The following is a 17,602-nucleotide window of genomic DNA, read 5'->3' as shown; positions in this document are numbered from 1 at the left end:
TTATAAAAAAAGTTATAAAAATAAGTGGGGTAAACGAGCAGTAGCGCACAACAGTATTGACCGTCTCAGCTGATTAGCGTGTATACATATTGCTTGATAAAATCGTTATGTCGCTCACTCTTTGAACAACCGGCGATTCACTATTATAGCGCGGCCAACCAGCACTATTACTTGCGCGAGTAATCATAAATACACGGAGACACAGGCATAAAGTTTCGCACGTTGTTAATGATTGCCAAAAAGTTGCGTAATTTTAGATTTGTTGTGAAATATATGAAAACGATAAGGTGGCTAAAATTGGTGGCAATCTTTATTGAACTCAATACTACTACGATAGATACACAGTATTGGTGAAAGGAATCTCTTTGCACAGACATCATGAATCACTTTATATCTACTACACTCACTATAAAAATATTTATGGACGTGTGCTTAAGTAAACAGTTATCTTTCTTAGAAATGCGGCATTAAGTATAAATAAAAATAGCAGATTTTTTTTTTTTATTGCTAGCTAAAGTAATGAAATATTACAGTACTAAAAGAGTAAGCTAAACTACAATAATGAATAACTGATGAACAGCTGTTTAAATATCGAACAGCTGTTTTTGACAAAGTCGTCAATAGCTCAGCGAAGATAATACTTTTTACTTTCAACGTTGATCTGATATAATATTTAATAACTTTTTCTTGTTTGCGCTTTAAAAACGAACGTCTTATTAGGTGTGCGTTTAGAACAATAGACTAAAGCGCTTTGAAGGAACAAGCTAACGTAAAGAAATGCACCATTTCGAATGAAATTTAGCGGTACTTTCAGTTTCATTCAAAGGAAAGGACGGAAAGCTTAGATCCGAGCTAAAACTATCATTAGCACCACTTTACTTTTTATACTCGAAATTTTGATAACAGCTTCTAGCACCAATGCTAACATTATTATTTCTTAAATACACGCCAATTTCATTTTCATTTGTTTTCAACTGCGTAATTATTTTTTTGCTCATCTAATTCTCACACTCCCTAAAATACTTGCAATTTGCTATATAATTATGTTGAAGAGTATATTACCATTACCATTACAATTACTTTTTCCATAACAATTACTTTTCCTTTACAATTACTTCAACCATTATAATTACATTTACGATTACAATTACTTAAATACTTCTATTTGACTGTATCATTATAACTACAATTACCATTCCATACAATAATACCATAACAATAGCATTACCATTACTTTTATACTTACTATTCCCATCAAAATTCAGAATTTCCATTAAGTTAACGAACGTGCAACCGTAAAGAAATTCGACACCTCGAACGCGACTTAGAATACTAATTTACTAATTTGTTGGTCTGTAGAAGCCTGTAATCGTATAAGAACTATTCGTCAAAAGCACTATTTTAAAAGATCTATTTTAAGGCACGAGTCATTATTGCACTTAGGCATCAGATATCGATTTTTACACCTTTGCTATTTTCACCATCTCTTACTTTTTCACATACAAACATTATGTAATGTCTTGCTCCATCTTATAACCGTTCCCATAACAATTTTCTTTTCAATTATCCTGCAGTTAATTCAATTAATATTTCTCATTGTAAAAGTAAATTTTCTTCCTGTAACCTCATTATTTCAGCCTCATCGCCTTTACACAATGTTGTCATTTATTATTTTTATTGCCTGTTCAACCAATTATTGTGTCGCTCATTATGATAATTTAATTAAAGCAGCCACTAAGCCGTAACCGGTTGGTCGTTATATTAAATGTCTTGCTGATTTTCTTCTTTTTTTTTGTGTGTTTTTCGCGCTTCTAGTTATGACATTGTGGCAATTAAGAGCAGCGGGAAATTGAAATTAAAAGCGCAAAGATTGACGTGGTTGGGATTTAGCATGCTTCTAAAGCTAGAGTGAGTGACAAGTTCGTCCTGGTGGCTCGAAATGGTGGAAAAACGACTAGAGTAATTAAAATTGTAGTGTTATTATTGTCAGTTAAATATTTACTGAAGTTATAATATTTAATAAGGCTTTGCGTAATGTCTGCATTATGCAAGACAGAGTGTGTAAGTATTTATTAAATAATGTTAGTAGGTTTAGAATGTGGATACTTTTGCCAGAATTATTGGTACTAGACTGACTTTTGGACAAACTTTTCATGAAATTTGTGCGACATGCTTGAATAAAGTAATATACATATTTCTTCAACGTCAGCTTAAATATCTCAGTGTCTCAGAAGACTCATAGAAGCAGGTTTTGTGGTCTGCTGTCATAGCGTCGAATATATTTAATATAACTGAAGAAGCTTTCGTGAGAAAGTAGATATTTTGAGCTCTCCAATTACAATTATAAATACTGTTGTTAATCTAAATTCAAATTATTGCATTAAATTCATACCTATAGGAATAGAGCCAGAGAGTACTTGGATAACGAGTCATATATACACCTTTTAACACATATATAACTCTTTTAAATGTCGCTTGTAGTATCCTCTAAACTGACATTTCGAACACAAAAAAATATATGAGAGCCCATTGAAAATGGTCTAAAAAATTTTCACAGATTTCTAAATATTTTCGTTTTTTAGTATGAATATAATTTCGAAGCATTTTCGGCCTTAGTGCGGACTGTTGATATAATATCTATGTCTGTTATAGATAGATTATGTTGAAAACCCCTGACTTAGTAATCCAACCACTTTGGTATGTATGTATATTATATTTTTTATATATTTTATGATATAAGAAGTTATGTTGCGCAATCTCTTTTGTACAAGCTAATTGCGCACGAATAAAATGAAATTAAGATTAAAGAAAATTAAAGCCGAAAATATTTGATATTTACCTTAAAAATACATAATGTATGCCATATTATTTAAAGGCAAAAATTTTTATTTTTAAAAAATTATCTCATAAGCCAAATGTATTTAAAAATATCACACTTTTAGCTCACTCTCATTAAATTTTTACTTCTGCTTCTTTTTTCCTTTCAGGTGAGTGTTTGCCTTAAGAAATAATAAAAATAATTGCAACGACGGAATTCCGCCATACAAACTTGAATATACAGATAACAGCAAAGTAAGTATTTAAAAGATAAATAAACGCTTAGCTAAACGCTTAAGTACATAAGCGCTTAAGCATGGACGCATGGACGGTGTGTGGCCGCCGCGAATGTGGCGTTTAAATGCTTACGGCCTGACACACCACTAAGTGGCGCTCTTCAGACGCTGTCAAGACTGACACTTCAGAAATTTCTGTAGACAAACTGAAAGCAATAGCAGCAACAAAAATGTGTAAGAAAACTAAAGCAATAAATGCATGTTAATCAAACAAGAGTGGATAATATGGTTTTAGGTATGAGTATTGGCGACTGTCAATATATATTTATATATGTATTAATGTATACAATAGGTGTGTATTTATTTGCGCCTGTGTTGTACGAAAAATCTGACACCAATCCGAGACAGCATCTCATCTCAAACGCTGACGAAAGTAAGGACCGTCACCTGCTTATCAATTATATGACTACTGTATGTGTGTGTGTGTGGGTGTGCGTCTAAATTAGTTGCTATAATTTTCTTTATATACTGTATTTACAGGATTATATAGCGAAACATATGACAAATATATGCTTGCAAAAGTGAGTGAGTTGTTAAGTGATAGCATTTTAATAACAAACTGACGCAAATATTTGCACTCACCGCATTCCAAGCATTTTATTGCAGCACTTTTATAGCGTTGGCTTTATTTGTATTTATAGTTCCTTTGCCATATATTTACTAAACTTTGAAAATACTTAGCTGTTGTTTATTTTGTCACGAAAATTTCATATAGCTACAGCGTAATCTTGATAAAACGAAGCAAAAATTCATTTATTTATAGCAAGTGGTTTCTTTATGTACAAACATATAAGTAAAGTTGGCTTTAACTAATAATGTGCTATATACACCGCTTATTAAACTCAAAATTCGCGTATATACAGACAGTATTCAAAAATATTAGGTTATCATATCGAACAAGAAAGCGCAACTTTAGCTTCGATCAGATTTTTTACTTCACAAATATCTTAATAGAGTGAAGCGAATCTCCCGAAATAGCTTGTACTAAAAAACTGTTCTCAAGCATCTATTTCTTAAAAAATATTCAATATAAAATTGTCAAAAAATCAAATTATATATACCCATTGCACATATTATATATACTTATGCATGAAACTTGAGACCACCTACGTAACTTACAAAACTTTCATTCAATTGAAATCTATTTACCATACATTAAGTTCAGTTACCTAATTTGCTGGATATGAATTTGTCAAAATGTGAGACAAAGCAATTGACAGTTAATAATTTGACAAGTAACATTACAACTATCATATGTACATTTATACATACATACATATGAATATCAGCTATGCAAAAATATGTCAAAAGTGAATAGAAAGTCTATAAGGAATGCGAAAGGCTTGAGAAACTCGAATCTAATGCGTTGTTTACCCAATAAAATACAAAATTATGGTAAATGCGTAAGCATAAAAACAAAACAAATTTATATACCACGAATTTCGGCTGACTTGCGAAAGCCAAACAAGGTATGCCATGAAAGCTCTAGATTAAAATACGCCTAATCTCCGCAATCTCTTTGAACCATAAATGTGCGGTGAAAGAAATAATAATTATCTTTAAATGGTTTTCCATGATATTTTATTATCAATATGAATTTCGTAATTTTTTCTATTTTTGATTTGCGTTACTCAGCTGTCAAAATGTCGATATTTTCTATGACAATATTGAATATTTATCTAATTATGCAGAAAGTTGTCGCCGAATTCAACATGCGCATGAGTAATTGCTTCAAAGGTGACAATGAACTTTGAAAAAATTCCAGAGTGACTTGCAGGAATAAAAATTTGTGCGTTCATGCAAAGTTAACTCCTGATTCAAAGCGATAATGGCGAATGTGTAACTATTTCTTTGTTGTTCAAATTTTGCATTTTTCAACTTATTACTTGGTGTGCAAAATATATATATTACTCATACATTTGTATATATGTGATATAGTTAATTGTAGATGAGGGTTGTTATTCGAGTATCTTGCCTTTAAATATCTATTTCTTTGTTCAAGAATGTTTAAGAAAGCTTAGAGAATTATTAAATCGGAAAATTTATGCTGTACAAAAAGTACGGTTTTGTTGTACTTACTTCAGAGTAGATATTTTAACATACTTGTGAAAGAAGTCTGATTCTGCTCCTATACGTATTACAAGAGTCCTATTTACAGTCATGTGTTACGTTTAGCCTTTAATTAATTAAATTAAATTTTTTTTGTTACGAAGCACTCAACAACTTTTCAAACATTTACTTGGTGAAGCTAAGTTTCAGGGTTCACATTTCGATCGACAGCAAGTCGAAGCTGTTATCAAAAACATAAAAAAAGAACCTTTTCCCCACTTTAAGGCCTTTTTGACCCTTCGATTTCTGCTAAAAACGTCTACTACTTGCGGCTGGGATATTATTCCACACAGGTTAGATTTATGAGATCAAGTCTCACCATGATAGAACTATCGCCCTCAGAAAATATGTGATGTATATTCAAAGATTATTTCGTAAAACTGCATCAAGATTCTTAAGAACAATTAAAAGGGTAATTCAATTATATAAGGCTAAGCCGTAATAATATTGCGTTCACTGAGACGACGTGATTTTCGAAAACCGAAAAGTATCAAATGTAGGCAATTTTGCAGAACAAGACAATTTTTATTTCGTGTTTGGAGAAATATTCTCTCACAACTGTAACTGCATTTACTATTTATTTTCGAAATAAAAAATAAAATAAAATGTAAATGCAGTTTTGCCACACATTTTATACCACACACGTTTCTATCAAATCATATAGAATAGTTCTACATTAATTGTGGTAAATGACTTTCAGATATTTAAATATAGGTACATATTTTGTTTTAAAGAAGCTTCAGCCACGTCTCACCTCATAACCACAATCAAATCTTTTACGCTCCTTACATTCTATTCGTCCTTTTAAAATACTCTGTAATATAAAATCATTGTTAGGTCGAGTTATTTTTAAAATGGTCAGAAAATTCAGTTCGGACAATATAACTGGAAATTGCCTAATTGGCACTGAGTAATTATGTAGGTACCAAAGGAAATTCTGTTGAATAAAAGGTAATATTTACAATATTAAAAAGGAATATATGTAAAGCATAAAAGTTCAACTCACCGGTTTTACTGAACATTTTTTGGGCAAATTCGAGTACTTCTCCAAAGATTCGTATAGAATTTTAAAAAACTTATTACGTACACCCTGGAGTATATCACGAAGTTCATATTTAAGCTTAAGCATGCTCGTAAGTATTTTCTTGCCCGGTTGCGGTGCTTTAATCTCCAAAGTGATTATGGTCTCACATGGTAATTCAGCAAGAAAGTTCACTTCCGCATTGAAACTCATATTATGCGGTTGCGTAATGTTGAAATCGGCATATTTCACATAGGCGGGGTTGTAGCGAGCGGTAAGTGATTGCCAGGTCAAAACGCGCTATTGGAAAAAAGACAAAAATGTATACAAAATTCTTACAATTGGCATATATGTTATAGAACCTGTCCTCGTGCCGCATATGACCACAAAATGATGAAAATTAGAAAAAACAGCGTTTTCATAGGAAACATGTCCACGTTATTGGTTTAAATCGTAGATATCGTCTGATCATAAATATATTTATTAAATTGCTGAAATATTCAGAGTAAAATATATGGGAAATTAAAAGCCTTTTTTTTTTTGATATATTTTTAATGACTTTATTAATATTTAGTATTTTATTAAACGTAGTCAATTATAATTGAAACGCTTTTAAATAATATTCATGTTTTGGTGTATGATGCTCGTCACAGTCGAGCGGATTGAATGCATCAATGTCACGGGAAGCGTGTTCGACTGAAAATTCAAGTTAAGCAAAATTTAAAAATAATGCAGTGGCCGTTTCTAAAATTAACTCCCGACTATATTTCAACAATAAATGTATCTTTATATTCAACAGCTCGACAAAAACGGTAGAGTACTGTAAAACCGCTACTTCGTACACAGAGCCGGCTAAGTACGGCCGAAATCTGCTAGCATATTTGTAATGAATCAGTATGATCTAAATAACGACGGCTTCTGTATGAGTCTTGTCTAAAAAATTTTCATATACTTTCTCACTTTGTGTGCACTAAGTTAAAATTACTCACCTCGGTGTATTTCCGTGCCTTAATGTTCAGCTGTAGTGCTTTATTTCAGGGTTACTTTTTTATAGGCTAAGTGCCAGTGCTCCCACTTGTCACCAACGGCTTTAATTTACATATGTTATATATTTTTAACTGGACCACTTCTAACATATTAGGTGATTTAGTTTCTCTCTTTAGTTCCCTTGATGCTACAGCTGCTCGGAAACCTCTCTCAAATTAAGGCGGAGCGGAGCATACATCACATTCAGTAGCAATTTATTCATCCACAATTTACAAGCCATTTACACATCCAACTATGCTCGTCAATTAAAATTACTTTATAGTTAATGACTATAATTAATATACCATATGTAAAAAGTAATTTAAATTGATAACCGTTAATTAGAAAAAAATATTTGTAAATGCTGTATAACGCGTCAGGCGCATATTAGTATAGTTACACAACGTTTCTTTATATCAGTTAGAAAATGGATTTCGACAGAACTGTTTTGTCGCTTTTTTTATTGGTTATGTGTGTATCGTACAGCCAACCAAAGGTAAGATAAAATTCCAAAAGTCATGTAAACTATACTACAAAACACAGTTTCATTAAAATTATTTCATTTGAAAAGCTCACGATGATCTTTGACACCGTAACATATGAATATAACGCCGCCTTTATAAGCTATCTCAATGCCAGCTTATCACAACCCAATAAAACTGGCCTTAACGCGGTGCTGCATACTACTTACAATTTTTGTGAGGACACTACAGTCATTGTTGTCAGCGTGCCGCAATCACAAAAACAAAATCCCATTAATATATTCAATGTCAAATATAAAGTTGGCGATTTTATAAGGGGTACAGGAAATAATTTGTTTAAACTTGTACATGAAGCCATGAATAAGTACTCTAATGTGCCAAAGAAATGTCCAGTAGCGCCGGTGAGTAAAATGTTTTTTTGTATATATTTGTTTTTTTTCTCTCTTTTATATGTTCTTTACAGAATTTCCTTTGGCATGTTAATAATTACACGCTTAACCTCACAAAAATACCGCTTGTTTTAACAAATCTTGATTTTATTATAAATTTGCGGATTCTACGTCCGAATTCTGAGCAAGTGTTGAACGCTTATCTTACGGGACGAATAGAATGCAAGGGAGTGGGTTGTCCAACTGGATTTAAACGTGGCTGAACGTGACAGTGCTGTATAGATATATGTAGTTATTACTTCTTTATTTACTTTTATTTATTCATATTATTTTCGTAATATTTGTCTGGGTATTATTTTGATATGTTGCGCCTAATTGTAGGCAAAGTTGTTTCACGTTGTGTTGCCTACCTGTATGATATTGTTTAGAGACAGTATAAATAAATACTTCCAGTGGCATATTACTAAACCAAAATTATTTCACTAAATCTTTAAACTTTTTTTTTAATAATAATAATTAAGTTTATTATTAGTTCACTTTTACTTTACAGAATGTATAAGTTTCAAATAAGCTCTATGAAAAAGCTCATGGGACGGTCATGTTTGTTTACGGATGTGTGTAAAATTTTAACAGTGTGTGCAGCATTTGTTACTTTTTTCAAATATAAAAATACATAGCGTGCGAACAGGTCTACTGATTTTCATAGAGAAACGTCAGAGAAAAAATTTTGGAAATAGTCCCGAAAATTATGTTTTACGTTTTAAAATATTATTATTTTTTAATATATTTTTATTTTTTTTTATACTAACAATTTGATTTTCAAATAACATTTGAATTAGTTTTAAAAGTAAGCTTTTATGTTTTTAAATACTGAGTATGTACATAACATACATACGTGTACATACATATGTATGCACGTCGAAAATTTGGGTACCAGAAATTTTATATAATGCTGATATTATTGCTAAAAAATTTCCAGTTTTCAATATTAAACTAAATTTTTGAATACCGAAAGGTCATGACTTAAGTACTTTCTAACTACGACTACATTTCAAATTCCCCATTAAGGTAAATTACTTAATTTCTAAGTTATTGCTATATTTTTGATTTGATACCCTTTCACTCCATTAAGCTCTCGCCGCAAACTAATTTTCGCCACTCAATTTGTCATCGCAAGAAATTTCTAATATTTGGCAAGCACTTTGCCGCCATTGCTTGGTAAACCAATTTGCTGTCTACTCAAGTGTGTCGAATAGTTTTTGTTAAATTTTTAAATAATTTCTTTCACGTCACACAGTACTTATGATGCAACAGTAAGTGCAGTAAATATTTACTTAACATTCAATTCGCCTGCTGCTGGCTGCTTCCTCTTAATTTATATTTTTTTCTTTTTACTTTTTTCACTGCTACGTCCATTTGCGGTGTGCGAATTCCACTCCACTTCAACGTAATTCAATTTGCAATTAGCAAAAATTCACTTGAAAATGCTCAAATACATTTGGCCAAATAAAAGGTCACACGCCAACAACAAACGAGCACAAATATTAAAATTGACATTTCCGCCTTCGACAGCATCAACAGCGTGTTTGTTGGCGAATGCAGAAATGCATTTGGAAAATAAACAAACAACTGTGTATTTGTTGTTGTTTTTTGTTTCAAAAATTGGAAAAGAATGAAATTGAAAAAGATTTGTGCCTTGCACGTTATTAGGTGTATGTGCGTTTGTTGTTGTTTATTTGCGTAATTCATTGAGGTATGGCATTTGGAAAATGCTTTTAAAATACTTTCAAACGCATTGGCATGAAAGTCAAGTGAATAAACAAGCTGCGATGGCTAGCTGTGCATTTCCAAAATATTTGAAAGATATTTCGAAATATCCACCTTGATGGAAAAATGTATTTCTTGTTACGAAATGAAAAATTATACTTGAAATGTGATATAATACCTGTTGGCCTTGCATATTGAGAGCTTGTACGTATCTATAAAACTTTAAAAATGGTTTTTTCAAAACCAAGTTGTAAAGGAAAATCACTCAAAGTAAACTAAAACTCTGCTTTACACAATTCGAAGACAGATTGAAATATTTCTTAATTTTTACTCAAATTGGTAATAAATTTGCATCTTAAACTCAAATATTTATAACAAGGTCCCACTTAACAATGAGCTATATTTTTAGTGAAACTCTAACTCCAACTCATATTTTAACTCAAACTCGCACTCATATTATAGCTCAAAATCACACTTAAACTGGCATTTAAACTCAATTAACCAATCTACAGAAGAACAATAAATTCTCTAAACCCGAGTTAATAAAAACACATAGTTATGCTGAAATTGTAAGAATCAAAAATTTTATTCAAAATTAAACTCAATTCTGCGATGTTACACCATTTACGATGATTTCCGAAAACTTTTTGCCATTTGTAGAAAACACTGCCGTCACAGTAAAGCTCATATTAGGCAGATAAACTGGCAACTGCTGCCAGCTTACAACAAACGACTCTAGTATTAAGGGCTGAGACTGCGAAAAAAGTTTAAAAAAAATTAAGTTTCTACAAATTGTAGCCTCTTTCAAGCGCTTAAACTCACTCACTTACCGCTTTCAGTGGGCAACTTTTTGGAAAATTTTTAATTTTTTTTAATTTCTTTAACACTGTGTTGGCGATAGGCATATACTTGTAGGAGCCCTCGAGAAATATGCACATATCTATTTTCTTTTTCAACATGCGATAAGGGGGCTGACCATCACGCCCCAAATCAAAGGTCAGCAACAAAAGCACATTATTTATATCAATTTTATAGATGACTCGACTGCTAATTGCATAGTGACCTTGAAAGGGTACAAGCGTGTAATTGAATTCCTCCACTACGTTGTGGTCGTAAATCTTCGTGCGAATGGCGGTCATTTCCTGATTGCACTATGGAAGTAAGAAATAAATTATCTTTGTTATGTGATTGTTTCAAAATGTTTACCACATATGTACGGCCAATAAGTAGATAAAATGAAATTGTAATAAAAACTTCACAATTGCGCATCGCTGCTTTTTTGGCTAGATTCGTAAGCAAAACTGAGCGCAACACAGTTCGTGTGCATTTAAAACATAGCTTGGGTTATTAAAAATACAATAAATGGTCTGATTATGTAGCTATTATGAACACGAATTTTTTTAATTTAAGTTAATTGCTTGCATATTATGTCGATATTTGCTGTTATTTTACAATTACAAAGTACAATTTCAGCTTTTAGTTAATTATTTTAATCGTTGAGCGCTTTAGTTTAGGTTAGGTTAGTGTGGGAAGGTGCGCACTACTATATATAGTATTTTGTGAAGCAATCAAAACAAATACGGGGGTACATTCGATCTTATAAGTCGACAAAACCTTGAGCACATTACAAATCTGTTTTGTGATTTATCTGAAAGTTTACGCTTACAAGTGTTTGAGGTCCTGATTACGCATATTAAAAGGCATTCGCTAGTTTCGGGTATCTTTAAGATATGAAAAAAGGATAAGACAAGGCGCAATTGAACACAATTCAGGTGATAAAGCTTATCAGTTTTAGATATCGTGGGATCTACAGACATCTCCGTAGCCTTTTAAGAGGTTATAGCTCATCGAGTCGGGAGATTAGAAGATCTATAGATTAACGAGTGTTACTCGTTACAAAAATACCATTTTTCAAATCTTAAATTGTCGTCTAATTGAATATGGTACTTGTGGTGTGTAGGAATCTGGATTCGATTTTTGTTTCAGTTAGAATTTTGCAGCATTCTCCGATACTATAGTATACGTAAAGTTCTAACGACGTCTAAAGACCCTATTGCACCGAATTAAAAAAAAATGTACATAATCGCTCCAACTAGGTTCACATTTAGTATGTGATGAACAAGTAAAAAATCAACAACCTTCCTTTATTGATAACACAATCAAATTTTGCATTTACGTATAATAGTAACTTAAAGAAATATAAAGAAAACATCAAAAAAAAAACCAAAAATCCTACAAAGCAGCGCTTTGACTTTTTTGGCAACTTACACGCTTAAGTGATTTACGACCCGACCGCGTGTCGACTTTTGGCATGCAAAGAACTGCATAAATGCGAACAAAGCAAGCAAAAACGGCAAAAAGGAGCATGCCCTGTACATTTTCCCACTTATGTACTGTTGCTTATTACTCCCCGTTACTTACTGGCTTCACTTTCACGCTTTCAGCTTTTTGGCTAACGGAAAAGCTTGCCAAACTGGCGCAGCGTACACGGAGTCAGCGAATGCTCACCTTTCCGCAGCTGACCTCAATAAATGCGATTTGCTCTCGGTGTGCTGGTTTTTGTAACTTAAAATGCTGACAAAGTTTCCATGTATTTTTTTTTTTCAATTTTTATGATTTTCTTTTTCAAAAATTGTAAGTAAGTACTATTTTGTGTCTTACTACTATTTCTTATATTTTTATTACGATATTTAATTTCTTTTATTCCTGATTCACTTATAACCGTGGCAAGCCTTTGAAGAATTATAAGGTATAACGGTTTAAAGTCAAAAGTACTTTCAACAGCTTGGAAGAGAATGATATTTTATATATGGTTAGCTTCTTTAGTTTAAGTCACAAAATTAATAAGTTCAAGCCTAATTTTAAATTAAATTCAGTATTTTTTTTTTCAAATTTTTCCTGTAACCCGAAAATATATTGCGACATAAATAAAAAATAAGTAAATTGAATTCTCTTTTCAAACCCCCAAAATCATTTTATAAATCAGCAAATATATTGCACTCATTGATCGCTATAAAATGTATGTATTTATGTATATAAATTAACCCTTTTCAAGCTTTACAAGGCTGCAAACATACAAAATGCAATTGTTTACCGTTTTCTGCAATAAGTAGATAAGCTAATAAGATAGCTTCGCATGAACAGCTGTCGAAGTGACTTTGTCGATATAAAGCGGGTCGTGGGTCTTTTATACGCTAAGCAACTTAAGAGCACTATGCGCTGGAGGTAGTTGTTGACAGTCAAGGAGTCCTTGCTTTTTCCACCGCCTTTCACCTTCATCAATTGCGGGCGCGCGCGATAAATTATCGCTAAGTGACAAAAGGCCATTGAAATGCTACTGTTCTCTAGCAGCAAATCGTGAAGCGAATAATATAAGCAAAACAAAAATAACAACAAATATTCATAGCAAGTGCTTTGGGATACTTCTTTCTTTGAATTTCGCCAAAAACTGAACTCTTTTTAGTCAGCGCATACAAACCCCTGTCAATTGGAAATCAAAGCATACAGTAGTATACTCAAATCCGGTGTGTAATGACAAGTTCTGCACAAAAACTCAGTTGAGAGGTCAAGTGTGATAAGATCTTTACTTTGTGATGTTCGAAAGGGCTTATGGCGGTAATTAATTTAATAAACAGCGGCAAAAAAGTCAAGATATGTTAACAGTGAGGATATAGATATGTATATACAATACAATTTGAAAGGAAATTAATTTAATTGCAGAAGGAAATTAGACAAATTTTTGAAAACAATTTTTTAGCCAATATAGATTTTTATTAAAGCAATATTAATTATTTTTTTAAAAAGCCAAGAAAATTGAAGCGATATTATACAATATTTTAGTGTACTATTTTTAAATAATTTTATTTTTTTAATATATGGCAACTCCGTAGTATCGCAACTTTTTCCTTATATTTATTTTCTTAAAAAGCAACAATTCTATGACTGTTTCGCAATTTTGTAATTTTTTTGGTAACATGTTATTAAAAGTTTAAAAAGGTGGCAGCCCTGTTACCTGTTATACATAATTAAATTTTTAGAAAACTGTCAATGTTTTCTGCCCGAATTAATTATAATATTAGACTTACTATTCATTTAATTTAAGTTATTATTATTTTTATTTAAAATAAAGTGGCAACTCTAACACAAAAATTTCATCATATTTCGCATATGAATTCTTAACTTTAAATATATCTTACCCGTTATACTTCCTTTTTTCGCAAAATTTTATGTTATATAAATGTTCTGAATAAAATTATGTGGCAAGCCTTTGACATTGGTTTTATCAAAAAACTATTATACCCTGCGCAATATATTATTGGCATAATCAAATTGAAATTTAATTACAAACATTTATAACAGTTTAAAAGCGAAATCTACTTACTATTCTCTACTGAATTCCAACTTGTTGTTGCTTTCATATAAAAAAATTTTTGACAAGAGAGCTAAGCTCAAATTTAACGAGCAGAGAACTAGCGTATCGATAACGTTTAAACTAACTAGCAAGCTCATAAAGAATGGGCGATTACAAGTATTGAAAATCTCCAAAGTAGCGAACCCCTTCCAGGTAGTAAAAGTGACCAAATTAAATATTTTCCAATTTTTTTTTCACAAAAAATTCATTAGACCTCTTGAGTGCCATTAACTCTCTTCATTGACAGCTAATTCAATTTTGTCACACGCCAATTTGCAAATGTCAAATATTCAATCATTTTACGCACACACCAACACACATATATACAAGTACATTACCGTTACGCACACGCACTACACACACAGATCCATCAAGTTTTGCGAATATCCATTTAACACAACTACTAATATAATTATGATTGTTCATGCCATTTGCTTGCTGCCTTTAATTTAATTCCGTGCCCAAAAGTGCGTGTGAAAGCGAAACCAAAATAGGCAGAAACACATTTTGCCAATTTTGCGTAACGGTTGCAGCTCTATGCGCACGGAATTCAATTAGCTCCAACTTTATATATTTTATATATATTTTTTTTCTCTTTGCCGTTCGTGCGTGTATTTAGTTCATTTGTGTATTCATTACATGTCTTGAATTTAATTTATATGAATCGTAGGTGCGACACTAGGCGTTGAACAGCGCGCGCTTTGCTTTATGCGTCGACTCGCTTTGATTTGCCGACTCGTTAGAAGCATTTTTAATTGCGAATTAAATGAAATTTATGAAATTATCGTGCTAATTTAATTTTTATGCGTACTCTTTGCTTTTAGTAATAAATTTAGTGTATAATTACAATATTCTGCTTGGATATCGAATATGAAAGTTATTGCTTAATAGTTGATTAGTTGACCTCATTAAATCTTTCAACAGAATAGTTTTTCAGACTTCTCCAAGATTATGATTTATAGACTGAAAATTATACCACATATTTTGATTAACTAAAATTCCGAAAGCTTATATGTAATATATATAGTTATAGTTTTATTAATATACATATATAACACATATAATTTTTCAGAGAATTTTTTGACTACGAAAATTTAGATTTTTCTTAAGTAACAATTTAGTTTTAGATTGGTTAGTGGAAAAGACACACAGGCGGTCGTACTTAGCTCATTATTAGGCCCATTGTGCTCCCAGTCGGTAACCAAATTAAGCCTTACCCAACAACTCAGTCCCAATGTCTTTTAAGTTGGAGCATTAGGAGACGTCTCATGCAGCTGAGCGCTGGGCATTCTCATAGATAATATTCCAGCGTCTAATCATCCTTCGCGCATGCTCTGCATTCTCCAAATCTACTTTTCTACCGTTGCACCTGTTCTAGGCGTGATAAAACGGCCCTTTTTCTATAATGCCATCCACCATACCATCGCACCATACGTTTGAATGCGCTGCGGTAGTTCAATATTTGAAGAGCTTTGTAAGCTTTACTCTCAATGCTTTATCTCTAGCTTAGTTTTTTAGCTAGGATAACTCCGAGATATTTGACAGAGCTCGAAAGTCACCCTTTGAAGAGGGGAGACTAAATTGCGAAGTTTTTGTCTTTCTTGTAAAAACACAGATTTCTGTTTTCTCTGGATTGATATCTAGGCTATGTCCTTCCGTGCATTTCGCGAAGATCTCAGGAACCATCAAAGTCTGTCAGTTATCATCTACTTGCCTTTCGAGATTACAATATTTTTGAAAATCTTTCTTCAATGTCCACCTATAATTAAATAGTCGATAGATTTTTTCAAAGCCATCATTATACAACGCTGGCTATTTTGCTCTTATATCGCTATAGGAATGTTTGATAGACAACCCTACCCTCAAGAGATCTAAGTTGCTATCAAACATAAGAATTTTAATGGCAGCAAACACTTTGTAGAGCGTGTGTACCGTAGATGTTAAGAGGCTTACAGAAAGCATTTAACGATTCTGAAAACTTCCAAATTAAACTAATGAATTCCGACATTCTCATGACATCACATGACTATAACACTCAAATTTTTGACAGCACAGTCATCTCAGCTTCCCCATTTGCAGCTTTATTTTTGAAATGACTCACTTTAAATTAGTAAAAAATTTTGTCGGAAATTTTTATAGTAATAAATACATATCCGAGTATACATTTATTATTTGTATGTAACTGATTACTCATCTTGCACCTCACCAACGTCATTTTATGGTGTCAAAGTGCAAAATTATGCTATAGTTCAAATTTTTGACAAGCGTAGAAGATTTATGCGAAATTGTTACGCTTGTTGGCACTTCACTACGTTTTTCGTCTGAACTTCAACTCTCTATTGTTTGTGACTATATGCATAATTGTTGCTATCACGCTGTTATGGTGAAACTACAGAAAGTTTTATTATGAAGTGTTAAGTAAAAAAAAATATTTCTTTGTTTGTCAAAATTGGTGTGAATGACACGGTAATGAGGGCAGATTAAGCTAATAAAATTGATGTTTATAACTTTTGTATGAATGTATGTGTCTAAAATTATAGTTAATTACAGACTAATTACTCGACGAAAAATTTGTGATATATACATTAGGGTGGAGCGAAAAAAAAATATTTTTTGAGCTTAGCCTGTGGGTAAAATCTGTAGATTATAAAAAAATAAAATTTTCGGACACAAAAAAATTTTTATCATCTAGAGACGCCGCCTCAGTTTTAAAAAAAATTTCGAGTTAAAATTTTTATTTCGTAAAAAATTTTGATAAGTGTTCTAGAAGCTGTGGAGAGTCCTCTTTCTGGCCAATTAAAAGTTATCAATTTAGAAAATTTGTGGTCCATATTAAAGTTTTAAAAAAAGTCTTTTTATATAAATGTAAAGAGTTTAAACCAAAAATAATTTTTTCTTGTCCAAAAACAAATTTTCAAAAAATACATGCTATAAAATTGATTAGCAATACCAGAGAAGAAAGTAGTACTATAAAAATGAATAAAAAGAACAAAAAAAACGTTGATAAACTAAGACAGATCTAGAGAGCTAAAAGCATCACAACATATGTTTTAATGTTATAATGTCGAAAGAACTGACCCATTGCTTAGTCTACACCCTATTACGTTATACTTACAATAAAACAAAACAACACACATTACTTGCTTACTATAATCAGCAAATCTCCAAAATATTGTTCACAACTTCAAATTCAAAACATATGACAGGAAAATAATAACCACAATTTTTTCAAAACTCAAAAGTACGAGTAAATAGCTGTTTCGATTTACCAGTAATCTCAGCTC

The 17,602-nt window shown here is 31.9% G+C and overlaps 2 protein-coding genes across 15 annotated transcripts in view; one reads left to right on the top strand and one right to left on the bottom strand.

Moving 5' to 3' along the window:
- Rcd2 (Reduction in Cnn dots 2) overlaps positions 1-17,602 on the top strand; it is a 205,692-nt gene that overhangs the window by 27,345 nt on the left and 160,745 nt on the right. Inside the window, exon 4 of one of the 14 annotated variants that reach the window (XR_011396833.1) lies at positions 1,816-1,948. The exons of the other annotated variants lie outside the window; for them this stretch is intronic. The gene's annotated coding sequence lies outside the window, so the exon portion shown is untranslated. Of the gene's footprint in view, positions 1-1,815; positions 1,949-17,602 lie in introns of those variants that run through there. 14 annotated transcript variants of the gene reach the window in all.
- On the bottom strand, positions 10,509-11,046 carry LOC138857643 (uncharacterized). Its single transcript, XM_070110901.1, has 2 exons — positions 10,738-11,046; positions 10,509-10,661 (listed from the first exon to the last, which is right to left on the bottom strand). The coding sequence occupies exons 1-2, from the start codon at positions 11,044-11,046 to the stop codon at positions 10,509-10,511; spliced, it is 462 nt and encodes a 153-aa protein (XP_069967002.1).

This window comes from Bactrocera oleae, chromosome 6, assembly GCF_042242935.1.
Source record: "Bactrocera oleae isolate idBacOlea1 chromosome 6, idBacOlea1, whole genome shotgun sequence".
Taxonomy (NCBI): Eukaryota; Metazoa; Arthropoda; class Insecta; order Diptera; family Tephritidae; genus Bactrocera; species Bactrocera oleae.
The sequence above is the reverse complement of the archived record's forward strand: the minus strand, read 5'-3'. Positions and strand labels throughout refer to the sequence as shown.

Bases quoted from the DNA above. Each gene is read 5' to 3' on its own strand.
- LOC138857643 (XM_070110901.1), bottom strand. From the start codon at position 11,046: ATGACCGCCATTCGCACGAAGATTTACGACCACAACGTAGTGGAGGAA. The intron at 10,662-10,737 runs GTAAGTGAGTGA...CTTTTTTCGCAG, and splicing joins AAAGTTGCCCACTGAAAGCG to TCTCAGCCCTTAATACTAGA.